This window comes from Symphalangus syndactylus, chromosome 9 (genome assembly GCF_028878055.3).
Source record: "Symphalangus syndactylus isolate Jambi chromosome 9, NHGRI_mSymSyn1-v2.1_pri, whole genome shotgun sequence".
In the NCBI taxonomy this organism is placed as follows: Eukaryota; Metazoa; Chordata; class Mammalia; order Primates; family Hylobatidae; genus Symphalangus; species Symphalangus syndactylus.
In genome coordinates this window covers 49,968,687-49,994,841 of record NC_072431.2, presented here as the reverse complement: position 1 = coordinate 49,994,841, position 26,155 = coordinate 49,968,687, and the positions used below count along the sequence as shown (strand labels likewise).

Sequence of the window (26,155 nt, the reverse complement as noted above, 5' to 3'; positions counted from 1 at the left end):
GAACATTAAGTTTTCAGCCTAAAGGACTGAATGGGTTCTTTTAAATGGATGGATTCCCTGGTGTATTAGTGCATGGGGTGGGAAGCAACATACCCAGATTTTAATTCTTAAAATCAGTGACAAGCTAGGCTTGATAGCTTTGTTTTACAAGGAAACTTCTAGGAACTTTTGAACATCTACCTTCTTGGTAACAAAGTTGGCATTTCTTTACTCTTCACCCAACAAAGTGGACAACAACACAAAGCAAAATTAAAGAAAACCAAGAAGTTGTAATGCAAAGTGATAAAGGAACCTGGGCTAGCTTTCTCAACTCATATTAGAGGACACAAAACTCTAAATAAAATTTGTACCACAAAGAAATCTGTACCACAGAGTGTAAGCAGAGAGTGAGAAGGGAATGAGATCTAAATAATATGAACAACCTGCAAGAGAAGTATCAAGTATCTTTTAAAGAAAATCAAATGAGAGTTCAGTCCTCCATTGACCAGGGGAATCCTAAGACCAAGGTCCTCCCCTTTTATTGGCTATAAACTATTTCCCAAACTTCACATAGTCTTTTGCTAGTAGCCAACACCTGCCTAGAATCTGCCTATGGATGGGAAAAGGGGTGGGGTGCAGAGCCAGGGCTTGCTTGACAAAAGGTCAGGAGAAATGTGCTAACCTGATATTTCAGGCGTGGGGGACACCTGCCCTGCAATAAACTGCACAGGTGCCGGAAATTACCATGACAGAACAGGCTTAATGTATAATATACCATTGTAGGTAGATCACAGCCTGTAGCACTGCATTTACTAGATGGAGAGAGCAAAGAATACAGGAGAAGAAACCTTGAAAGGGAGGGGAGAAGAGACTTCACATGTCTACCCAGGGTCTTTTTGGACACTGGGAATCCTATCATTCATATGATGTGTCATACATACACACACACGTTTTATATATATATACACAAAACCAAAGTATGTTATACTACTTAAATGTTTATATGTATATGCTTTTAGTTAAATTACTTGAGATCATCCCAATAACCTTATTACTACCATCAAAACATTTTACTTTGGAAACGAATGGCATGATAATTAAGAAGCCAAGTCCATGAGCCTCAAGTCAGTGACAGGTAGGAAAAGAAAGCCAAATCCCTTCTACTCCTTGATTATGAGAAGAGAGGTTTCTTATCTACTTTTGCAACCTGTAGTGACCCCATCAAGACTAAGGGAGAATTCACAACATCCCCAAGGCATGGAAGCTCTTGATAGGAAGCAGAAGGATAAGAGAGCACCAGGGTAGCAATTGAGAGATGGCCAGTCACACAAATGCAAGCTGAGAGTATGGCCACTACCGAGCTAATGTGCTTCTGCGTCTCCTTCACACGTTTCACTTCAGGCAGGTCAGGGATTGGAGTTCCTTGTCCTATTGCTTCCTTATACTTCACCTGCAGATTTAAAAATAGGAAAAGAAAGGTATTATTACATGCTGGACAGTTATTCTTCCCAACATGTACATGTTGTTTGTAACCCCCAGATTTAAAAAATCAACAATGTAAATAACGCAAGCTTTATACTTAGTGTGAATGGGACCTCATTCTGATACTGGGTAAGAGGAGAACAATTCCTAGGACAGGGACGCTTTGTCTCTCTCGTCTCTTTGGGGCAGGGGTGGGGGCCCCTATTTAGACCGCAGCCCTTTCCTTTATACTCCAATGTCTTTATGCCCAACAGGTCATTTGACTAGGATAAACAGATTCACATACATATATCCAGGAAGGTTGGTTCTTTGACTGTACCGGATTCTACTTTCTCTCAAGCCTTTCTGTTTTTCAGATCTAATCTCTCCCTCATGAAAACTGTCAAGGCACTGCACTGAATATGAGATGACTCTAGCCACTGGTGTATATCGTGTGGTGGTGGTACACAGGCACCTATTTTAGCAATATAAGCTGTTTCTGGTGACAGAGGCTTTGAGTGCAACTCATAGGTCATTGTAAATTATCAAAGGGAGGCAGAAAATATTGCAAGTGCATTCGCTGTGTCTTTACCGAGCTAATGTGGTCCTGTGTTTGTTTCACTCTCATCATCTCAGGTGTCTTTCCGATAGCCGTTCCTGGTGAGACATCCTCTTTATATAAAACCTGGGCATTCAGAATCAGGACAGTGTTACACAGAAGAAAGGAAAACCCAGCAGTTCTGGAGAAAGACTAGGACACATGACTTCTGTGAAAACAACACACTAGACGATGTTCCCAGGCAAGTGCCAGAGCACCACACCTGACATTTCCATGTCAGTATCACCGACTCAGACCAATTATACAACATGGATCACTTTCCAGATCTTAAGATTTCTTCTAAGATTGTGGTACCGTACTAACACAGGATGAGAACAGCCAGGAAATGTTGATTAACAACAAAACCCTCCCATATGTAACAAAAAAACCATTAAAGAAATGCAAAGTCAGTCAGTTATTTGGGGGAGGGATAACAAAAGAAATCACAATGTCAAAAAGAAATCCATCTTTGAGCAAGACAACACATGTTACTGCTCTGGGATTAAAAAATTTAAAAATAAAAGTTACGTTGTTAGCAGTTTTAAAGTTATTTCAAATGGTCTCTGGAGAGATGATTTTGGAGCAAAGTATGGGGAATTTTAGCAAATCACTGCTAGTATTACTGAGGAGGTTAGATGTTAATTGTCTATCAATATAAGGCTAGTATATTTTTAAAGAGGAGAGTGAAATGACTAGGTTAGCATTAAATGCAAAATAGTAAATATACCGAGCTGAAATTCTTTTGATTTTCTTTTACACGCAGTATTTCTGGCGTGTCTTGAACAACTGTAATTTTTCCTTTACTGTTTTTAAGGTCACACTGGTATTGGAGCTATGAAGAAAGAGTAAACATCTTGTTAAGATTTCAACATTGCTTTATTTCCTTTATTTGTCCTATATTATGTAAAGAAAATTAAAATTCTGTATCTTTAAAAAAAAGTCTATGCCACAATAATTATGGTCTGGTAGCCCAAGGGAAATTACTTGATAAGAATTTTGTGGAGAAACTAATTTTAAAAAACATATAAAGCTAGGGGTTTGTTTTTGTTTAAGTATCCCTTGCTTAGATTTAACTTTGAAAAAGATAGATGTCACCACTAATGGAAAGCAGTGATAGTTCACATTCAGTAAAGGAAGCCACTGACAGGGTTTAGGATACACTACCCCAAAATATGGCACCTTGGCATTTGAAAAAACAGCAGAAGCAGGAGGATGTTTCTGGCCTTCTCTGTTTTTTCCTGAAGCAGATAATAATTATCTGACCTTCGTTTAAAGCAGGCAATAAGCCCCTCCTTCCAGAAGGGTCCTCCCTAGACCCAGAGGAAAGGAGCCAAAGACACAGAGATACTAGGAGAATCTGAACAAAGAGGCCTCGCTAAATCCCCTGTTTATTACCATTGGATCATACCCCTCTTTGTCCAATCACACTTCTGCATCTCTATCCATAAAAATACACACATTTCCCTTTGGGTAGTCATTCTGAAGCTTTTATTAAATAAATTGTGTGTCTCTTGTTAATCTGTCTTTTGCTACAGGGGTTTTAGCCATGAACCTTGCCATGGGTGAGGAAAAGATACTATATTTTCCCCCCTACACCACCAGCGAAGTAACAGATGGGTCTTTCATGCTGTGATTTGGAATTAAGATATAAGGTGAGCCCAGAGATGAATTGAGCACACATTTCCTGGGGCAGGATGGGAGGTGTGGAGGGCTGCACAACAGCCCCACTGCAAGCCTGGGGTATCCAGAGGCATCTTCCTCAGCACCTCTAGGTGCCTGTGGGCTGTGCCTTACATTTAGTAAAAACTTACAAGGCTGAAGTTCTTTTGGTTCTCCCGGACTCTCTGTATCTCTGGTGTGTCCAAAACAGTCTCATAATATGACATGGACTTCTCAGCATCTTCCTTGTACTTTTTCTGGGAGTAGATTCCAAGAAATAAGGAGGGTAAACACCACAGGGATATAGGCCAATGGGACCTAAAATAGGCTATTTTAGCCCTTCCAGGCTCAGCAGAGGGAAAGTCGTTTGTATTTTCTTAACTGTCCAAGGATGTTAGGGCATTGCAAGGAAGAACCCTCTCAGTCAAAGAGCACCATACTTTTTCTTTCCAGGAAAGCTGAGCCCAGACATTCAGTAGGACCTACTGTCATGGCAAAGCTGGCAGAGGGGGAACCTTGCTAGCTACAGGAGGAAAGTCACAGCCAGCAAGGCCCAGAGAAGGAGATGGGGATGCCTCCAGTGGCAGTAGTCCTCCCTGGGCTGGATGAAGCTATGTAGCCAGACTGTTCAACAGGCAGGCGGAGAGAAGCTGGAGGGTTAAGAGTCAAAGACATGACCTCTAGAAAGCCTTAGCTGGTGACAAGATGTTCACTGAGCCATGAGCAGGTGTGGTCAGGGCTCCCAGCTACAGGACTGAGCAGGCAGGCAGACAGGCAGGCCCAGAGGCATTTCCAGAATATGGCTCTTGATGCTGCAGAAAGCAGCCTGACAGGACTGGCAGCTCTACCAAACAGACACACCCGGAGTGTTACTAAGGCCAGCTGACTGGCCAAGGACTGCTCTGAACCAGACATCACTATTCCTTGGGCTCCCCTGTCCTGCCCCAGCCTTTGGCTGGAGCGACATGTCCATACAGAGGCTGCTTTTCCAGACGCCAGTGGGCAGTCAGTCCCACCACCAAAATGATTGTTTTTATTCTCTGCAGCAGAACACTTCAGAGCCTTATTTTTCTTTCATTGCATGTCACTATGTCCTTTCACTTTTCTCTCTAGCTTAACTTAGCTCCAGTTTTCTCCACTCTTCAAGGAAGTTTTGGTTTGTAGGGCTGAGGGCTGAGGAATGAGACTAGCCACTGTTATAATGGGGATAAAACTATTCTGTCTGTCTCTATTTACATTGTTAATATAGGAATTACATTTATAAGTATTGAAATTTGTAATCTTGCCAGAGACAACAAACAAGCAGTTTCAGCCAGTGAGAGATTTAGGCCTAGATTTTGTTCATCTAAATGGAAGCAAATTAAAGCCAAGATTTTTTGGAAGAAACAGTAGTTCACCAGGAACAAATGTTTTGTTCATGGAAAAAGTCACCTGGATGACTCCTTAGCTATGTAGATGTAAGGACAACAGTTCTCATTGTCCTGGGAAAAGAGTAGAAACAATCGTCCTTTTATTTTTATTGTTTTTCTTTTATTTTTTCCAAGGTTAAGCAAAAGCTACCTCAACTGGTTTGCAGAGCTGGTGCTAATCCCTTAGAGGGGTAATCACATATGAACATGGAACTTGGATGTATTCTGGGAGAAAGGGACCTGAACTCCCTGGTGTTCCCAGACCAAATTGAGGGTTGGGCTGCTATTTCTCGTGGCCCAATAATGAAATGCAGATGAACTCGGGAGGAAGAGAGGTTTTTTTTTTTTTTTTTTTTTGAGACGGAGTTTCGCAGTGTCTTCAGGCTAGAGTCCAGTGGCGTGATCTTGGCTCACTGCAACCTCTGACTCCCTGGTTCAAGCGATTCTCCTGCCTCAGCCTTCCAAGTAGCTGGGATTACAGGTGTGCACCACCACACCCAGCTAATGATGGGGTTTCACCATGTTGATCAGGATGGTCTCAATCTCCCGACCTCGTGATCCGCCCACCTCGGCCTCCCAAAGTCCTGGGATTACAGGCGTGAGCCACCACGCCTGACCAAGGGTTTTTATTTCTGTAACTGGTTACTGGGAGAAGGCCTGGAAATTATCACCAGGCCAACTCAAAATTACAAAGAAGTTTTTCAGAGCTTACCTTTTAAGCTATATGTCTTTGTGTAAGTGTTCATTCATCTAAAGACATAAGTGATTAACTTCTTTTAATTTATAACTAAGGTCTGAATTCTGAAGACCCTCCTCTGGAGCCTCAGTAAATTTACTTAATTTAAATGGGTTCAGGTGCTGGGGTGATTACTCTTATGTTGTCTCCTGCTAAATTAGGGAGGTTTGAGGAGTTTCTTCAGACCCCCAATAAACTTGTATGTGGAGGCCTGGGGAGTTTTTTTAGACCCACAGTAAAACTTGTTTAATTCTACATGGGTCCTGTTAAGAATTCATTATTTTGTTATGCTTTAAGGCCCAGGAATGGCCTAGACGAAACTTTTGGTGGGCTTTTGTTACATCCCAGCCTTTGTACAGGGACACTGGCTTTTAATATCTAACTTAACCATTCATTTAGTACTCAAACAGTTGTTAGTGAGACCTGGCCTGCCATACTGGTATTAAGTATTCAGTACAGTAGTCCCCACTTATCTGAGGTTTCACTTTCCACTGTTTCAGTTAACTGTAGTCAACCTCGGTCAAGAATAAGAGTACATTACAATAAGATATTTTGAGGGAGAGAGAGAGAGACCACATTCATGTAACTGCATAACTTTTATTACAGTATATTCTTATAATTGTTCTATTTTATTATTGTTAATCTCTTACTGTGCTAATTTACAAATTAAGCTTTCTCTTAGGTGTATATGTGTAGGAAAAAACAGTATATCTAGGGTTAGGTATTGTCTGTAATTTCAGGCATCCACTAGAGGTCTTGGAACATATCCCCCTCGGATAAGGGGAGACTACTGTATAGTATCCTAAATTTTTGAGTCAGCTTACATTGCTGGTATTAACCCCCAAGCATGAGGTTTAAGAGTTATAAATACAGACTCTCCATTGGAAATCAAGAAGCAAGTTTGTGGAAACACAAGCACCATCTCACCAGTATTTACCATTCAACTGTAAATACTGATCTGAACTGGGGAGGAACTAACTTGCCTGGCTATATTTTAGGCCTTGAGGAACCAGCCAGAGCCCCAGGAGAGCAGAGCAAGTGACTTGATTCCACACTGCGATAGGCCCACATGCTGAAGCTTTCGTTAAAGATCAGCAGTGTCAAAAGCAGAAGGTAAAAGGCTGGTGAGCCTCTCACAGCCCCAAGAATGTCAGCCTCCCTGGCTCCCTCAATGAACACAACATGGTAATTTGGAGCCCATATAATTTTGGTAATTTTTAAAAAGCTAATTATTCTTCCGCATCCCTACCCTTCAAAGAAAAGAAAACATTTCTACCATTTGAGTATACCTGCTTCCTAATCAAACCACTCTCTAGTGATAACTATATTTTTCATGTGTAATTTTACAATATACAACTATATGTTGCCAATAAAGGGTTGAAATCCTTGATTCCCCAACCTGATTGGACATTAAGAGATTATCTGTGAAAATTAAAAACAAACAAAAATAGATTTCCAGAGCCTACCACAGATTTACTAGCATCAAAATTCCAGAGTTGGACCAGGGAATCTACATCCCCAGGTGCCTATAAAGCACAGCTAGGGCACGTTAACTATGGCTTTGGAACTCATTGATCAGAAGACAAGCACAAATTCTAATCTGGCGCCACTCAAACAAATTGCAGACTCCTGACCATCACTGACAATCGTTAATACAAATAAAGGCCTATCCCGGGGTGTGAAGGACAGCCTACTTTTTTTCATCTCTCTATTTGTAGGAAGATGGAGAGTTATTCATCATGAGGGGAGTCAGGGTTTAGACTGTGTGTTCTCAATCTCAATCTTGTTTGAGATTGGTAATCCAAATGTGGGCTACTTTGTTTCTTACAGATTTGCGCACACATTTTTAAAGCCACATCATAAGAGATTTTACATGTTAAAATATTGATTCATTAATTACAAGTTGTACCATGTAAGAGTTCTTCAGTACCTTAAAATTCCTGCATTGTAGGTTACCCTCTCACTCTTTTCTTTTCTTTTTTTTTTTTTTTTTTTTTTTTTTTTTTTTTTTTTTTTGAGACAGAGTCTTGCTGTGTTGCCCATGCTGGAGTGCAGTGGTGTGATCTCGGCTCACTGCAAGCTCTGCCTCCTGGATTCACACCATTCTCCTGCCTCAGCCTCCCAAGTAGCTGGGACTACAGGCGCCCGCCACCACACCCGGCTAATTTTTGTGTATTTTTTTAGTAGAGATAAAGTTTCACCATGTTAGCCAGGATGGTCTGGATCTCCTGACCTCGTGATCCACCCACCTCGGCCCCCCAAAGTGCAGGGAATACAGGCGTGAGCCACCATGCCAGGCCCCTCTCTCTTTTGTTTTTTAAGAGTCTCACCTATCACCCAGTGGTGCAGTCACAGCTGACTGCAGCCTCAACTGCCTGGGCTCAATTGATCTTCCCACCTCAGCCTTCCTAGAAGCTGGGACTGGCGTGCACCACCACACCTGGCCAATTTTTGTAGGGACAGGGTTTTGCCACATTGCCCAGGCTGATCTCAAACTCGTGGACTTAAGTGATCCACTTGCCTTGGCCTCCCAAAGTGCTGGGAATACATACGTGAGCCACCGCACCTAGTGAATCTCTTTTTTATTGGGAAAAACTGATTTGAAGAATCTCTTGAAGTATTAATGGAAGGACTTCCATTCTTTCATGATTGGGGTTTATGAGTGATGGCATGACGAATGTCCTTACCTGGCTTGAAAGATTCTTGACTTGTTGGGCATGAATGATCTCTGGAGTATCAACCACAGAAGTGAAATTGGCTTTCTCCATTTCTGCTGATTGCTTATACTTAATCTGTAAAACGACACCCAATAGTTGGGTAAATGTTTACAATGTGCACAACAGTTGTTGGCTTGATTTGATTAAGAGGTGAGCCATATTTCTTTTCCAAGAGGGACTCATTCATTTGACATTCAACAGATATTTCTTCCTATTTTGTTCATAGTTTTATACCAAAGAGTGAGATTAGTAAGAAAGGTCAAGTCCTAGCTGTTGAGAGAAGATTTAGTTGGATGCAGGATGGGATATGGGTAAGGAGGGATCATCACCAGATAGGCATGGATTGTTTACATATGAGCTGGGAGGATGACAAATAAGCAAAAGACCCATACCAATGAGCATTAGACAAGCTAAGATGCCTAAAAACTGTTCTAAACTTAGGGCTTGAAAGGAGAGGAAGAACTCGCAAGATATTCTAAGCAAGGAATTCCTGGCATCAAATGAGTGGATTGACTCAGAAACAAGGCCAGGATGTCGAGTTTGCCCCAGCTCCAAACAGCTACTTAATTCCTCAATTTCTGCCCTTTGCTCTGAATGTCCCCAGAGCCTATAAACTCAGAAAGGCAGACAGCAATGAGCCTGGCAAAGGGTCCTCCATCCTTTCATTGGGGTGGATTCCTCCAGGCAGATGTTCAAGAATGCCATTATATGCATGTGACTTTCACCAATAAATCAGATGACAGAGGGACACTTTATGTCCTTAAAGTTACAACTACTTTCCTGAAAAATTGACATCGAATAGTAGCACTGACCTGACTGGCAATATCAGTAGCATTCCTGGCCCTCATAAAATCCGGAGTTTCATTGGCCATGGCATTCAGGCCTCTTCCTTTGACTTCCAGTTCCAGGTCTCGCTTATATTCTTTCTATAGTAACATTAAAAGAAAAAAAAAGGTACCTAAATTCTACTACTAGGTAATAAACGTACAGGGTGAATATAAATCCACATACCACGCCACCCCAGTTATCACAGATAGTGTTGCTTGCTACTCTTCACCTTCACTCTTCCGTGTGGTAGGATGGAGTGGTGTCTCCAGAAGTCCTCTGGAGGAAACTATTCTATGCAAGTCAGTATGGGTCAACAGAGGTCTCCTTTTGAATACTTTTAGCATTCTCTGCTTAGCAGATTAGAGTATAAAGTAAATTGTACATCTAGTTTGGTACATAACTAAGATTACACTTAGGTGCACACCACTCCAGTGTCGTGTTTTTATGTAAATAAGCACACCAAATATATCAAGTTAAATAATATTAGATAATAGATTATGATAACCACTACAGAAACATACTGTTATAATAGCCATTCATCAGAAATTGAGATATATTTTATGTAATGGTTAACAGTTATGTTGTATATGGAATCTGAAAATCAAAAGCTCTGTTTTTCTCTGTTCTCTGTTTTTGTTTTGCTTTTTCTGGTGTAATTTGGCTAACAAAGAAATGATGCTCTATGAATTCAGCTGTGGGCCTACCTCATTGAGGATTTGAGTGGCATTCTTTGCTCTTAGCATGTCAGGTGTATCTTCCATTTCAGTGAGGCCCTTCCCACGGATGCTTTCCTCTAGATCTTTCCTGTACTCTTTCTATATCATGAAAGAAAAGCAACAACACTGACAAGAAAGCCCAGATTGATTCTCTTAGGCAAAGAAGAAAATAAGAAACAATTCCAATTTTTAAAGGGTTCACAGTTTAGTAAGTAAAAATATGAATAAAGGCAGGGTATAAGCATGATCAGTTAACATTAAATATCAAATGAAAACTTGAAGTTAATAGAATGCTAAGGTAATATTCAAATAAAACATAAGAATTAACATGGGTAATAGATTAGGTGGTAGTACCAAGCACATGAGAACCCAATTTGAAACCCACAGTTAGGTGGTGATGTAAATGGTAGGAGGAACACATTAATGAGTGTCATTAGTGCAATTATTTGGATTAAGCGGGAAAGAAAAGACCAAGTGGGCACTACCTCGCTTGCTATTTTAGTTGCATATTTGACATGTAACAAAGCTGGCGTGACCTCCAGGCCAGTCAGGTTTCTGCCTTTAATGGACTCTTCATAATCTTTCCTATATTCTTTCTAATGTAAGTAGGAAGGAAAGACAAGTTAAAAAAAAATCTTTATTACAATTTATCTCTCCATCTCAGGAAGAAAAAAAAAATAGCATTTTCTATATATGGGCTCTTAACTCGATCATAGTTCTGCTAATGGTCACACATTTGAAACGTATGATTGTACTTGAAATACTTTGTCTGGAGCAAATGGCCACAAGGAAACTCAGGCTGAGACACTTTGATGGGCCCCTCACTCATCAGTCTAATGTTGTGACTGGGGCAGGCCCTTCGCAGAGTGGAAGGATGGATGCACCATCAAGACTCTGAATCCTCTGTTATCTCTTCTGAACTTTCCCACACCTTTCTTAAGGTGACAAAAGATTTTATTTCAGAATTACAAGTCAGTGATGCAAGGGGAAAAAAAATCGCAGAGGAAGAAGAGCCTAAGGCTACCAAATGCTAACTTGCTTTTTTTTCCTAATCATGACCTGTTTTTTTGATATGGGGTCTTGCTATGTTGCCCAGGCTGGTCTCAAACTCCTGAGCTGAAGTGATCCTCCTGCCTCAGCCTGCTGAGTAGCTGGGACTACAGGTGTATGCCACCACACTCAGAGTTTTGACCTGTTTTTTTAAAAATCACTGAATAGCTTAGGTGGGCAGTGAGGCACAGAGGAATTCTATGGTTTTGTCCACTCTGCCTCCCTGCCCCATCTCCTCTCCAGTCTCCAGACTTGGCTGACTCACAGAGGGGCTTGGAACAGATGTTGGAACTCTACTTTTGTAATTTTGTTATTTTAATAGAATTTTAAATTTACAGGAAAGTCACAAGAACAGTATAAGAAACTCCTATAGATCGTTTACTCAGATTCGCCAATTGTTTGAAACCATTTTAAAGTTTTGATGACCTGACATTCTATCACCGGAAAGCTCCACAAACTGCTACTTTTATTTAAAACAATTTTTCTTTATAGTTGGAGGAAGAGAGGCAAATGGAAATTCCAAATAAGCCCATTTCCCACTGAAGACAGAGTAAGATTTAAAATAAGATTCCATTCTCTACTCTTGGTTAAAAATGACAAAAAAAAATTTAATGTTTCTGCTTACAATTCTAGAATGACGAATATGGCATCTTAACTTTTGATTATCTGGTATCTTGATAAACATCTTGATCACAAATACCCTTTTGTTTGGCTTGGGGCATTCTACTAAGAGTAGAGCATTTCAAAGCCAAAGGGGTGTCTGTGTGGAGGGAATTTTCATTCACAAAGGAAAATCCAAATTACATTCAGTATAATTTGTTTGTGTTGGGAATAGTTTTCCATGTTCTAATTTTACAGAAATGGCTGTTGAAATAAGACATATGGTAAATATCTACTACCTAGAGCATTTTTAAAAAATAGCTGAACCATGGGATTTCTGAGATGGAGAAGATTTTAGGGATCACATGATAAAAAGTTTCATCAGCTACCACTTTTTGGATGACAGGAAACTGGCTATGTCATGGGCAGAGCTTGTGTTCAGTAGTGTGGTGGATCATTGTTGTGTGGTGTGGTTTTTTTGACATACCCCACTCTGCATCTGCTGAGACTCTTTGGCAGTGATATACGTTGGTGTTTCAAAGTCCAGCATGGGTTTTCCTCGTTCCTTTTCATACTTTTCTTTGTATTTCACCTGGTGATAGAAAGCCATGTTAGATATCTCTCCTCGGGTCAATTCCTAGACAGCAGTTTAAGGATAGTATATTTTTTAATTGATATGTTCTGTCAATTGGATGGCATCTCATTGCCACTCAAAACAGTTTCCTGTTATGTTTCAGATCCAGTACATTTTTTTGGTGTCTAGGTGTTGAGGGGTTGGGTACCATTACTGTCTGCAAGGCATAATTAGGATTTGGATTCAATTCAAGGAGACAAAAGAATCATTGACAAGAACCAGCTGAGAGAAATGATGATGCAAGAAAATGCATGGGGAAAATTACCCAGGTAGATGGGGTTGGTCAATAATTGATGGGTAGCTGTAAACACTTTCAATATTTCTGATAAAAATCCTTAGTTTTTCTTTCACAAGAACTTTTATCAGAGACCTGGGGTCTAGATTGAATGGATAACACATGGAGCTTTATTTATAAGTAAACAACTCTATGTGGGTCCTGACTGGCCATATATTTAATGCAGCCAATAAATTGGTATAAAAATGAACACTATTTACATATTGACTGACAAAAGAGCCTCAAGGCTGTTGTATAAATACAATTTCCTCATCCTCATAACGTGCTTAAGAATCAGAGGAGCCACATAAATGTTTGTATGTGACAGAGCAGAACTGGAAAAACAGGCGAAGACCCTCATGTACGCAGCACCTTGATGGCAGTGCTCAATCTCCGAGCTCTTGGGTTGTAACAAGATGTTGGAATAAAGGCCTGGGGACACATACTGCCCTACAAAAGACACGAGAACGTTTCTAGTAGTTAGTCCTCATGGTTAATGCCCAACAGGGGACCTAAATAATGCTGAATTTGTGATATAGGAGGTCATGTGATAGTAAGTTTTTTCCTCTGAGAATCTTCAATTATAGTCATGAAGTGCTTAACAACTGGGATATGTTATGAGAAAGGCTTTGTTATGCAATTTCATCATTGTGTGAACATCACAGAGTGCACTTACACAAACCTAGATGGTATAGCCTGCTACACACCTAGGCTATATGGTATAGCCTGTTGCTCCTAAGCTAGAAACCTGTACAGCATATTACTTTACTGAACTCTGTAGGCACTTGTAACACAAGAGTATTTGTGTATCTTGATATCTCTAAGCATAGAAAAGGTACAGTAAAAATATGGTATTAAAGATTTTAAAATGGTACACCTGCATAGGGTAGTTCCATTATAATCTTACGGGACCACCATCATACAAGTGGTCTGCCATTGACCAAAAACATCATGCAGCATATGACTGTATCTTACAAATTTAGTAATTTTGTAAATTCCCAGAAATGCTTTCAGTAGTATACCTGATCATATCACTTCTCTGTTTGAAATCTTCCTGACTCCCTATAATCTACTGTAGTGTTCCCTAACCTGGGGCACGAACCCATGGGGCACACTGGAGTTACCATGAGGGGTTTGTCCCCTCATAACACACTCTTCATGCTTCCAGCCCCTGCCAGTAGCACATAATTGCATGTATATTTCTCAACTATATGTAGATGTTGTTGTAATTTATAACATAAGAATTTGTTTCAAAAAGTTATCAAATTCAAAGCCCCTTATATCTTTGTGCATTTTCTCAAACAATGGAGGGAATCTATGAAATTTTTTTTCACATTGTACTGTGGATGAATGTGTGCCAGAGGAAAAATTGGTCTTGATCCACTTACTATACTCTGTAATTCTGTGGCCTCTTTTAGGTGAAGCTGCTCCAGATTATCGGGTATGGTGTGGTAGTGGCCTTTACTCTTCTCATACTTCTTCTTGTACTGGTACTGAGGGGAAGGTGGCAAAAAAGGCACATTGATGGAGAAGCTGCTCAGCATTCCTGTTTTTCCTTTTTAGATTAGACATTTACACAGCACCATTGTCAAGATCAAACTAAAAATGGCAAACACTAAACAGGAGGTTAAGAAAAAGTTTTAAAAATGAGGATCCAAGTTCAGTATTGTCAGTTAAGATGTAAACACTTAGGTTATGTGGCTTGTTCAAAGTAGGTGTTATAAGTAAAAAGTTAAAAGTGAAAGAAACTATTCAAGAGGGTATTTCTATGTCCTTAGAGAAAAGGGAATGGTTAATTGGAGGGCAACGTTTAAATATTTTTTAAAAAGAAGCATTTTTACATTCTGAGAGGTGTTACAGACAACGGAGAATTGGTAGATTAATTTTGTCATTTGGAAGAATACACTCAAATGAGAACAGTTTTGTAATAAATCTAGGGTATCAGTAGCAGAGAAGAAGATGAATCTAGGCTCAGAGAAAGAATTTAGTTCCAAATGGGTAAAATAAGCTGTTTCTGGAGCAAATGACTGAGCTTACAGAACTGGCAAGTTGGCTTGTATTCAGGACATGATTCATGATCAGAGACTCCTTCATGTCAGTCACAGGTTTGTGAAGTTTCTTCAGGTCAGCCTTGTATTTAACCTGTGTGTTAAGGTGGAAGAAAGGAAATCACATAAATAGGAAATGGAACAGCACTAATGGAAATCAAAGTGAGATAGCCCATCGTCAAACAAATGCTGGAGATGGTGATGAAAAACCATACCTCATTCAAAGTAGCCAGAAGGCAGAAACAACCCAAGTGTCTGTCAGCAGATGAATGGATAAACAAAATGTGGCATATACATACAATGGAATATTATTTAGCCATAAAAAGGAATGAAGTTCTGATATATCCTACAACATGGATGGACCTTGAACATATTATGCTAAGTAAAATAAGCCAGACACCAAAGGACAAATACTGTTTGATTCCATTTATAGGCGCTCTCTAAAATAGGCAAATGCATAGAGACAAAAAGTAGATAAGAGGTTCCCAGGAGCTGACGGGAGGAGGGAATGGAGAGTTTTTGCTTAATAGTTATAGTTTCTGTCGGTATGAAAACATTTTGGAAATAGTGACAGTAGTTGGATAATATTGTGAGTGTTATAAATGCTACTGAATTGCACACTTAAAAACAGTTAAAATGGCAAATACCGTGTTATATATTTTACCACAATTTTAGAAACATACCTCACTTGCAAGATTATTAGCATCTTTCATGACTTTGTAGAGCTGGCTGTCTTTTGGATTGTATTTTGGTGTCTTGCCCTTTTCTTTATCGAAATTTTCTCGGTATTTAACCTAACAGCAAATGCAAACATCCAAATTATTCCTGGACATCAATCAATTTGGGAATTGGGGAATAGTAGAGACACAAATGCCAAAGAATATGCGTTGTACATAGAGTGATCATATAATCTATTATCCAAACTGGGACATTTAGAGTAAAGAAGACACTATTAATAATTAAGAATGACAAGACAACAGGCATTCAAATATATGATCACTGGCCTTGTTCATTTTTATATTATTCCAAGGTATAAAAAGTAATCACCTCTTTCTAATGCAAAACAAAAAAAAAATGGAAAAGGCTTCAGGCTAAATTCAGAGAGAGATGTGATTTAACATACTTGATTTGGAGCATTTTAGCACTCCTAACTAGCAAAACCAACAGCAATTTAAGTCTGTATGAAATCCAAAGAAGGGCTGCAAATGATCAAGAAGGTTGAAAAATAAGAAATCTATTAAATTAGGAGAATTTATTGTTATTTTAAAATAGTACTTTGGCTATATCATTTAAAAATTATTAAACTTGGCCAAAAATGGTATAACTCCTGAGTAAACAAATATGAGTTTGGGAGTTAATGGCTTCAAGTGTGATTTCAGACTAGAAGTAGGAAAAAAGTGAGATACTTTAGAATAATGAGAAAAAATAAGATTAAATATACTTTTAGTATACATAAAAATAAGTTTAGGTAGGCAGAGGGCTAAGTAACTGCAATTTAAAAAATAAGCACAATGCCTTGCACCAATAGTTGCTCAATAAATGTGATTTGGTTGAAAGGAAGAGACAGTCATTATGTCTAGGTAAAATATCTAAAGAGGATGGTAGCTGGGTGTGGTGGCTCATGCCTGTAATCTCAACACTTTAGGAGGCCAAGGCAGGCAAATTACTTGAGCCCAGGAGTTTGAGACCAGCTTGGGCAACATGCTGAAACCCCATCTCCACTAAAAATACAAAAATTAGCTGGGCATTGTGGTGCACACCTGTAGTCCCAGCTACTCAGGAGGCTGAAGTGGGAGGATCACTTGAGCTTGGGAGGTGGAGGCTGCAGTGAGTCAGGATCGCACCACTGCACTCCAGCCTGGGCAACAGAGCAAGACCCTGTCTCACAAAATAAGAGATTTATAGGAGAATTCAACAGAATGGAAAGTGACAGAAACATCTCCTAATTAATTGAAAAACAAACTGATGCTTTTGTCAACAGTATTGTAGAATTAAGGCCAGAAGTAGAATTCTACAAGTTACTCACTCTAGGAGGAATGAAAACTGAGCTGTTTCTAGATGTTAGCCAACCAAAAGGGTAATATTTAACCCTCAGGGAATCCTAGAGTTTCTGTTATTGTTAAGATGAAAGACACTAACAGCAGTACCCTTCATGCTTCATCACTGCTCTTCACCTCCCCCAACTTGACACATCCAGCACAACAGACACAAAATAACAATGAAATCTGCCACATCAGAGAAAATGCATTCACAATGCTGAGACTGCTTTTCTTTTAATAAATCCTCAGTGGAAATGCAGAGAAAAAATAAGCATGCAGAACAGTTCAGCATGATGCAGGCACACTGAGACAGACACACAAAGTAAAGGAAAAAGAAATGTAAACAAATGCTACAATGGCTCTTCCCTGAAAAAGTTTCACTCTCAACATAAAGAAGTGGAAGGCCTGCTAAGGAAAGTCTGAGGTGTGAGCTGGTGTCTGGACCAAAGGCAACTTTTCCTAAGAGATATAGAAGTCCATAAAACTAGGAGATGTTCCCAAGAGTTGTGAAACACAGAAAAGCAAACCAGATATGCAGTCATAGCAGGGAAGAAAAGAAGCAAAAGCCCATCTCAAATGAGAATAAAATCTGCTTCTTTTAGAAGCAAACTAAAAGTCCTCCTTCTATCTTTTAGAAAATACTTGTTTCTGAAGAGGTATTTTTCAAGCAGCAATCCCATTGGTTCCACTTCAGTTTTTTTTTTTATTCTGTTAATTTCAAGTTAACTTCAACCTTTTTAACTGAAAAAAAGTTATGGCTCCCTTCTCCATAGGAAGTCCTCTAAACAAATGCAGCTTAGTACAACTACTAATATGAATCTGAGTTCAGCACTTTTGGCATTCCTTTTTGACTGGATCTTCTTAAAACTAGTATAGTTTGAAAGGTAAGGACATGCACCAGGTTTAGGACTCTAGGAATTCTTGGAATGGTGTTTGACTAGGGAGTAATGTAGTAAAACTATATACACTTGGCATTAGGGAATGGTGAAGCTTTTTCCCATTAACCATGGAAGCTAAGAGGCAACTCTGCAATGCTGTGTATTGGCAAGTGGCAGTCCCCGGGATTTATAATCCCATCAGGCTCAGAAATTGGGCCTATTATGGATGTAGTATAGGAAAGTGATTTTGAATTAATTATATTTTTAGGAGTTTAATTGTATTTAAAGTTTAAGATCTAATTTTTTAGCTCCTTTTTAGTGAATTGAGATGTATACTGGTGCTTCTAAAGACTGAAGAACAGTCCCGAGAATTAGAAAAGCTATTAAAAGTTTATACTGTTGATTCATAGTAGGCCTGAACTGAGAAACTATATTAAATACCAATCTTCAGTATATTAAAAATCAAAAATGGCAAATAACTTAAGCAGAGGTTTCTTTGGTTGAAGATGAGATTCTCAGTTTGTTTTCATTTCATCATTTAATTTGATCAGTGTCAGCAACCTAACATACACATACATTAGGAGGCCATCTCTGAGTCTAGTCTACCTTCCTATTCCAAGTGGTATGTTCCAGATGGAAAGTTTCATGCAGGAAAAGAAGGGTGTGTGCAAAACTATATCCTTCAACAAATTTCCACAGCAATCTACACGTTCCAACACAAAAATCAACAGAAAAGAGTGCAACCTGGTCAGTCCCCTGACCAATGCCAAGAAAGTAGACGAGAATCAGAGGAAGACAGAAATAATGGCTTGCTGGTCTCAGTCTTTCTTACATCACTGATGAGTGCATTAATTTTCTTAAGATGCCTCATCATAGGGGTGTCATAAGATACAGCGCCGTGCCCTCTCCTTTGGCCTTTGAGGTATTCTGCCTAGAGTACGCAGCAAGACAGCAAAGTCAGAACAGGGAGATCCCACACACAGCTGAAGCTCCCTTGGGCCCAGGGCCACACCATGAAGCTGTCAATCCGGAGACCAGCCTTTCACAGGAAGTAAATGGGACCCGAGGGGTCCCATTCTTCATACCATAGAATTCACTTAGTACTAGAAATAGGAGCCTCTTGATTTTCAAAAACAATAAAGTTTTCAAAATTTCAACATCAATAGTCGTTTGTTTTTAAATTATAATGATATGACCTTGTACATTTAAAAACATTAACTTTTTGCATTAATAAGTAAGTTCTTGTTACATCTCATTACTCTTAGAGATTCCGCTGTTTTTTTTGTTGTTGTTGGTGATCCCATATCTTAGTTTCAAATACTTATACAATTCCATTAATTTACAATAAAATATGTTACATAGGAATTTTAAGTTTAAAAACTTTTTAAAAATAATATTTGCTTTTCATCAGTCATCTGACCCTCTTGTGTTTTCATAATTCTAACTTGTTCTGTCACTTGACATTACTGCATTATATCTTCCAAAAGATTGGAATCCCATGTTTGCTATTGCTGAAAGTCAGTCACTCACAACAACAACCAAATGTATATCCCAAACCTATTTCTTCAAACAGATACCTGAGAGGACAAGGAAAAAGAAGGTAGGATCTGTACATTGGAGGAGAAATAAGATATTCTTAAGCTAAAGTCCTGTAGGATCAAACTTGTGCTCCGACAGATCTGGTGGTAGATGATGGGATCTCTAAGCTAAAGTCTGAAACCTGTCATAACTTGGGGAATTTTAGATAATTGGTCTAACAAGGGAAAATAAGCCATGTGGTAACTGGGTTTGGGCAACACATTTCTGAGTCCATTTGCTTCTCAATAATATGAGATCTGCAAGAATGTGGCATTCTCCATCAGCACCCTGTGCATACCCTGATCAAACACGTGCCAAACAAAATTTTAATGATTTATCCATGGACAAGTAATCTGAAGACATCTGCTCATCCCTACTTCCTAGCCCAGGCAGTTAATATATGTATGTTTAATGAAAAAAAAATGAATATTTTCATCTGGTTGGATTCTAGAAGTTAGAATTTCATTGCTGTTAATGTTAAATCTACCCCAGGTGACTCAAGTATGAATCAGACCCCGAGGATGAAACTCTTAAGGCCTGGGGAGAGATTCCAGTAGGATCTCATGAGCTGATGTTTTTGTCACATAAAGATAGTTAAGCACACAGACACCCAGACAAATGCCCATAAATGGTAAAGTGGAGAACAAGAAAGGTCTAGACAGCTTAGAGGGAAATGAGAAAAGGCCCTCGGCGCACTTTTTATAACTCTTGAAGTTTTGCAGTACTATTACAGACCCAGCATCCCTTTGCATTTTCAATCTGGAAATCACTTTTTCCTGCAAGGTCTTTTATAATCTCACATGAGAGCCACCAGTGCACCCATCTGCATTACCTGGCTGCTCAGCTTGGCTGCCTTCTTGGCCATTTCTATGTCTGGGCGACCGAGCATGCTTAAGCCGTGGCTGCCTTCCTTGCGGTGCTTGGCTCTGTACTCCACCTGAATCAGAGAAAACCAAAATGGGCAATAGGTGATGGTTGCCTGGCATGCCTTGGCAGTGGCTGTTGGGGACTGGGGACATTTTCATGACACCCTTACCTCACTGGCCTGTTTGGCTGCCTGTGTGGCCTTCTTGATGTCTGGTCGATCAGCCACTGTGGTGTAATGCAGGTTCTCTTTGGCATCTTTTCTGTAAGCGACCTTTATTGGGGAAGAAAATGTTTACTCAAGACATATGCTTTTTTTTTTTTTGAGACGGAATCTCACTCTGTTGCCCAGGCTTGAGTGCAGTGGTACAATCTCAGCTCACTGCAACCTCTGTCTCCTGGGTTCAAGTGATTCTTCTGCCTCAGCCTCCCGAGTAGCTAGGGACTACAGGTGTGCACCACCATGCCCGGCTGATTTTTGTGTTTTTGGTAGAGACAGGGTTTCACCATATTGGCAAGGCTGGTCTCGAACTCCTGACCTCGTGATCTGCCTGTCTTGGGCTCCCAAAGTGCTGGGATTATAGGCGTGAGCCACCACGCCCAGCCGAGATACGCTATCTTTCTAAAGTCCCCGTTAAGCACAATCAGCTTTTTTCCTTAAACCCAAACCAATTCTCACCACTAACTTTTTGAAACTACCACATAGAGGAATTAGAGTGACCACATAGTGGAACAAGAGAATGCACCAATCTGGTTCCACTGCTTCAAGTGGGCTGCCGAGAATGTTGAGAGGGAAAACTTACATCACTTTGCTTCTTGGCCACTTCCATAGCATGTTTCACCTCTGGTGGCTCCAGCATGATGGAGTAGTTGGATTTTCCTTTCTCCTTGACAAACTTCTTTTTGTAATTTGTCTAAATAGAGCCAAAATTACTTCTATGAGTAGAGGAAGCTGGGAACAGAGTTGGTTTACTTGAAGAACTGTGAAATCTCCAGGAAAATCCATGCTCCTGGCATCAGTCTGGGACTTAGATAAGACCCATATTCTAGTTCTTCTCTGTCATTTGTGTCCGGCAACCCAACACTAGAACCACCTGGCAATCTAGAGAACCTGGGTATAGGCAAATTAAGCTCTTATTTACCATTTCTACCTTTTAAAAATATATGGGACCATATGGGACTCATATAATACCAAGGTTACTACAGCATTGTTGATAAGGATAGAGAGGGCAGAGATTACTGAGGCCCAAAGAGGTAGTTTTACCTTTCTAAAATTGGGTAGCAGTTTAATAATAGGAGAGGCCGCTCCTAATCAGCAATGTCTCCTGTTATTAATAGGTTAGTAATATCTGATATGGCTAGATTACATGTCCTGTAGCAAAACCCACATTTGCCATAATTGCCAGAATTGGAAAGCCAATAAATACTGGGTCATTTTAAAAATCAGAGTTTAAGATTCACATGTAGATATTGATGGTAAGAGTGAAGCTACATAAAGGAAGCAAAAGGCAACTGACAGTATTTCACCAGATTCTACAGTCAAGTGGCATTGTTGCTGCCAAGAGACCGATGGTTGATCACTTACATCACTGACATGCTTGGTCACTTCCTTGACGTGAACAGTGTCCCGGGTCTCTGGTAGTGTTGTGTATGAGCCCTGTGCCAAGTGCTTCTTGACATGGTCCTTGTACTTGTTCTGGGGGAATCCATAGAGAGCTCGTTAACGCATCTGCCTGGGGCATTCTCCCAAGAGGGAAGCAGAACTCATGGGCAGCTGGGAGTTACCTCAGACACCAGGTTGCTGACAGTCTTTGCCAGCAGGATCTGAGGCGTGTCAGGTACGGCATGGCAGGTTCCTCTTTCCTTGACATGTTTCTCTTTGTATTTCAGCTTCAGGAACAGGATAAAGGGCATTTCTTTAGCTCTGCTGGATATCCTACATATTTTTATTACACCCCCAAACCACTAGAACAGCATCGTTGACAATACTAAACTCAAAGATGTGATACTTGGAAATCTTGGGAAATATTCAAAAGGGTTTTTTCCTTACGTCTAGCAAGTTGTGGTTTTAATAACAATCAAAATAGATCTCATGATGAATCTTTATATAGTCAGACTTATGTTCACGGCATGCTCAGATATGCCATTTGTCCCTCCTGTAAGCCCTCCATAAGCCCATTATTATTGCTTCTTTACAGAGGAGGAAACTGTAGTGAAGGGAAAGTATGATCCCATAGAAAACAAATCATGGCGTTTCCATAAAGAGTCTAGCCAGGCCTTCAGGGTCCTAATTCCTGTTGTGTGAACTTTCTGCTGGTGTAGTATAAATTGAGGACTGTCACCTGGATCTAATGGCCCTTGCACTGCTGCTGCCCTGCTTGACTGCTGGTGTCCATCACAGGATAGGCCATAATTCAGGACCCATACCTGAGCCCTGATGGAAGCAGCTCTTCTCCATCCTTCCCTGGTGTCCCTGGGGACTGTACCATGGAAGATGGCCCTGAGTGAGATCAGGCATCATGGAAGGAACTAGATACTTACATCACTTTCTATTAAAGTATTCCTGAGGGCGAGCACCGTGTTTTTGTCATCAGTGACAGAAAGCTTGCAACCCTTGAGGAACTCCCGGTCCAGCTTATATTCAAACTGTTACAGAAGAAAGGCAGAAGAAAAGGGAAGGGTCACAGCACAGGAGGAAGCTGGGCATTTGATTAAACCCACAGGGAGTCCTCTTAAGGAGAGGACAAAGACTTGCTACCAGAATGCGGGAAAGAGCTTCTTGGTCCTTCACTGCATTTTGGACTCCTCCTTTTCAGCCCAGCTGCCAGGACCAAGCCCCTCCATCCCCAGTCTTCCTCCAGACTCTCCCCAGGCTCAGTCAGAACTCAGCCATTTGTGTCCAGGCCCAGCCAAAGGAGAATAGGCTCCATGGGGAGGTTTCGGTTCTGAGCTCCCCTATCGCTCTCCCAACCATCCTCCTCTCCTTCTCGGATCTCAAACGAGCAAGGGTTAACACTCCTGACAGTGGTTATTAGAAATATTCATTGTATTTCTCAGGTGCAGTATGCAGTTACGATCGTCTATGTCTCTCCTGTCTTACATCGCTTTGCTGCAGGGATGACTTGGCAGCCTGGAGGAAGTCCGGTCGGTCAGGGGTCCACTTCCAGTGGGCTTTGTTGGCTTCGTACTGTTTCTTATAGTCCAGCTGTTTTTAGCAGGAGAGAAAGAAATCACTTGATTCAGTAGGCTAAATTCATAAACACACACAGCACAGAGGGGCTGTTGCATTTTAAAACATCTCAAATCATGATTCCTAATGCAAGAGGGAACCCCAATTAAAATTTCTGTACAGTTTATGCAGCTAGTCATCCACTCAGAGGTCATCTGTTGGGACCTTGTGGTCTCGAAATAGAGGCTAACATTTTTAAAGGCCTCCAGGTGAAATGATTCTTCAGTCTCTCTAGCTCTGCCAGTCCAGCCCAATCATCTTCAGAATCGAGTACTTTTAATTTCTAACTAAATTCAGGTTTAACTTTTAACAAAAATGATCAAACACTAGGTATTTATTTTCTGCCAGGCACTTTTCTAAGTTCTTTACAAATTACAAAACTAATTAATTATAAAATTTTATAAAATTAATTCACCTAATCTTCATAACAACTGCATGAAATAGATAGCTGAAGAACTGGATAGAAAGGTTAAGTAAACTTCCCAAGGTGAGACTTAGCAATTGGTGGAGCTGGAATTTAAACCCAGGCAGTCTGGCCTCAGAGGTGCTTGCATGCTTCCTAGACTCTTCAGGGCTGGAGAACTGGCTGCATTGGGCCAAATCTGAGCCACAGAAGTGTATGTAATTTAATTTGAGTGTCCATGGGAGGAGCCTGCACTATTAGGCACATTTCTGTCCTCATTCTTTCTCTCTTTTTAAAATTGAGGTATAATTTATACACAATACAATGCACATGCTTTTATGTACACTATTTGATAAGGTTTTTTTCCCTTCATTTCATTTCGAAAAATTTCAAACATACAAAAATGTTGCGACAATATTACAGAGAATACCCATACAACCTGGATTTTGCAAGGTACGTTTTACTGCATTTGCTTTATCTCACATCTGTCCTTCTATCCGTCTACCCTCAATCCATCCTCAGGATACCTACAAGCTCTTTGCCAGCTCCTACAGGCATTCCAGTTTGCTAGCCCTCATAAATATATGTCTCCTCTGGCACTAGTGGGTACGAATTCGGTTATAATGGTTTCATTGTATAACCATTTAATATATTTTTAAGAAGTCAGTGTTCATCTAAATGCACAAAATTATTTCTGTAGTTGAGGCCTTAAGATGCCACACCCAAGAAGAGAGTCAACACGGAATATCTGAGCAGGAAGAAGGTCTAGGCCAATGCCTGATGGCACCAAATGGCTCAATGTTTTCTTCATGAGAAGAAGCAGATTGTAGAGTTTGAGGCAGGAGCAGAGCACAGGGGAAGAGAATGAAAAATTCTCAGGCACTTTCCAAAAATGCAACCTATGTTTCAGAATTAAATGTCCTATTTCTCAGCCACCCACCGCAAGAGCTGAGTGGGTGTAGCATGCATGGCATGGGATGAAGCCTCCTTTGCTCTTCCTTATGCTCCTTTGTGAGGACCATTGCAGCATTTATATTTTAGCATCATTGTCCATGCTCCTGGGGCCTGACTCTTGCTTTGGAATCAATCACTAGAGCTCAGTTGCCTGAAGAGATGTAAAAAGAGGCCATGTGTCCTACAGAAGCTGGTAAATCCCCCACCATGCTGGGAGAAGTTTCTGGAACTTACATTGGTGTTGACTTTGTAGGCGTCCTTGGCTGCTTTGATATGAACAGCATCTGGCTCAATGGTGCAGTTGGATTTATTTCTTTGGTATACTTCTTTGTATTTCAGCTGTGGGAGGAAACACAGTGACAAGATTAATTTTTTTATAGCAGCATACTGAGCATCTTAAAAAACAAGAAATTAAATCCATGCGTGACTGTCGTACACAATGCTTCTTAAGACGGAATTTTAAAAATCTGCTGTGGAGCAAGGATACAGCCATGCAGAGATGCACCTTCCTATCTCAGATCAGGGCACACTGACTATGGTCATCAGTGTTGCCGTATAATTTTTTTTTTTTTTTTTTTTTTTTTAACAGAGTCTCTCTCTGTCGCCCAGGCTGGAGTACAATGGTGTGATCTCAGCTCACTGCACCCTCCGCCTCCCAGGTTCAAGCAATTCTTCTGCCTCAGTCTCCTGAGTAGCTGGGACTACAGGCGTGCGCCACCTCACCTGGCTAATTTTGTATTTTAGTAGCGATGGGGTTTCACCATGTTGGCCAGGCTGGTCTCAAACTCCTGACCTCAGGTGATCCCACACACTTCAGCCTTTCAAAGTGCTGGGATTACAGGTGTGAGCCTCCGTGCCCGGCCTGCCATATAATTTATGTTTCTGTGCTTGTGCTGAAAGGACCAGTTGGACACCTATTCATTCAGGTTTTCCTTTCCCCAAATCAGCAAATCTTGCGTTCAGAACATCTTGATAACTGCTGATGGAAGAGAAGCCTTTCCCCACCAGCTCACCCAGACAGAATTAGTCTTGCTCTCCTTCTGTGCTCCTGCAGTTATAGCTATTATCATATCATGTTTTAATTTTTTTTAATCTGCCTATTCTTTCCATTAAGAAGAACCCCTTAAGGGCAAAAACTGTTTATCATCCGTCATCTCATTCCTAGTGTCAGGCACATAGACAATAAATATTTGATGAATGAATGAACTGATAAATACAGCAATCATTCTACCTTTTAAAAATACATGGAACTGTATATCGTCATTGCTAGAGACATACCTAGCAAGTTTTGGTATCTGTGGGTTTGCATAGGAGGGAGAGGCACAGGGAAGGCTTAGCCTCTGCAGGCCTAACAGGCAGTTTTTCCATCCTGGGCCTGGGACTTCCAGCTTCACCCACTTTTGCTCTTCTTAAATTTCAGAGTCGAGGGCCTCAATCTGGGCTTTCTCATTAATCGTTGGGGAAGGATCCTAGGTTTTAATGTGACTAAGGCCAAAGTAAA

The 26,155-nt window shown here is 40.4% G+C and overlaps 2 protein-coding genes across 23 annotated transcripts in view; one reads left to right on the top strand and one right to left on the bottom strand.

Annotated features, from left to right (window-relative positions):
* The window catches only part of NEB (nebulin), a 264,687-nt gene that overhangs the window by 18,999 nt on the left and 219,533 nt on the right, over positions 1-26,155 (bottom strand). For 5 of the 6 annotated variants that reach the window (XM_055292138.2, XM_063646033.1, XM_063646034.1 and 2 more), the window contains 20 exons: positions 24,889-24,993; positions 23,169-23,273; positions 22,610-22,714; positions 21,854-21,958; positions 21,654-21,764; positions 20,872-20,982; positions 20,241-20,342; positions 20,037-20,141; positions 15,393-15,503; positions 14,699-14,803; positions 14,050-14,154; positions 12,241-12,345; positions 10,589-10,699; positions 10,092-10,202; positions 9,372-9,485; positions 8,530-8,634; positions 3,850-3,954; positions 2,766-2,870; positions 2,033-2,125; positions 1,337-1,429 (listed from right to left, as the gene is read on the bottom strand). In XM_055292138.2, the coding sequence (XP_055148113.1) occupies positions 1,337-1,429; positions 2,033-2,125; positions 2,766-2,870; positions 3,850-3,954; positions 8,530-8,634; positions 9,372-9,485; positions 10,092-10,202; positions 10,589-10,699; positions 12,241-12,345; positions 14,050-14,154; positions 14,699-14,803; positions 15,393-15,503; positions 20,037-20,141; positions 20,241-20,342; positions 20,872-20,982; positions 21,654-21,764; positions 21,854-21,958; positions 22,610-22,714; positions 23,169-23,273; positions 24,889-24,993 (2,112 nt within the window). The remainder of the gene's footprint in view (positions 1-1,336; positions 1,430-2,032; positions 2,126-2,765; positions 2,871-3,849; positions 3,955-8,529; positions 8,635-9,371; positions 9,486-10,091; positions 10,203-10,588; positions 10,700-12,240; positions 12,346-14,049; positions 14,155-14,698; positions 14,804-15,392; positions 15,504-20,036; positions 20,142-20,240; positions 20,343-20,871; positions 20,983-21,653; positions 21,765-21,853; positions 21,959-22,609; positions 22,715-23,168; positions 23,274-24,888; positions 24,994-26,155) is intronic. The other variant, XM_063646035.1, reaches the window with a different exon arrangement.
* Positions 1-26,155, top strand: part of RIF1 (replication timing regulatory factor 1) — a 162,079-nt gene that overhangs the window by 95,575 nt on the left and 40,349 nt on the right. For 13 of the 17 annotated variants that reach the window (XR_010122487.1, XR_010122486.1, XR_010122485.1 and 10 more), the window contains one exon: positions 2,077-2,977. The exons of 3 other annotated variants lie outside the window; for them this stretch is intronic. The gene's annotated coding sequence lies outside the window, so the exon portion shown is untranslated. Of the gene's footprint in view, positions 1-2,076; positions 2,978-26,155 lie in introns of those variants that run through there. One more of the 17 variants, XR_010122473.1, reaches the window with a different exon arrangement.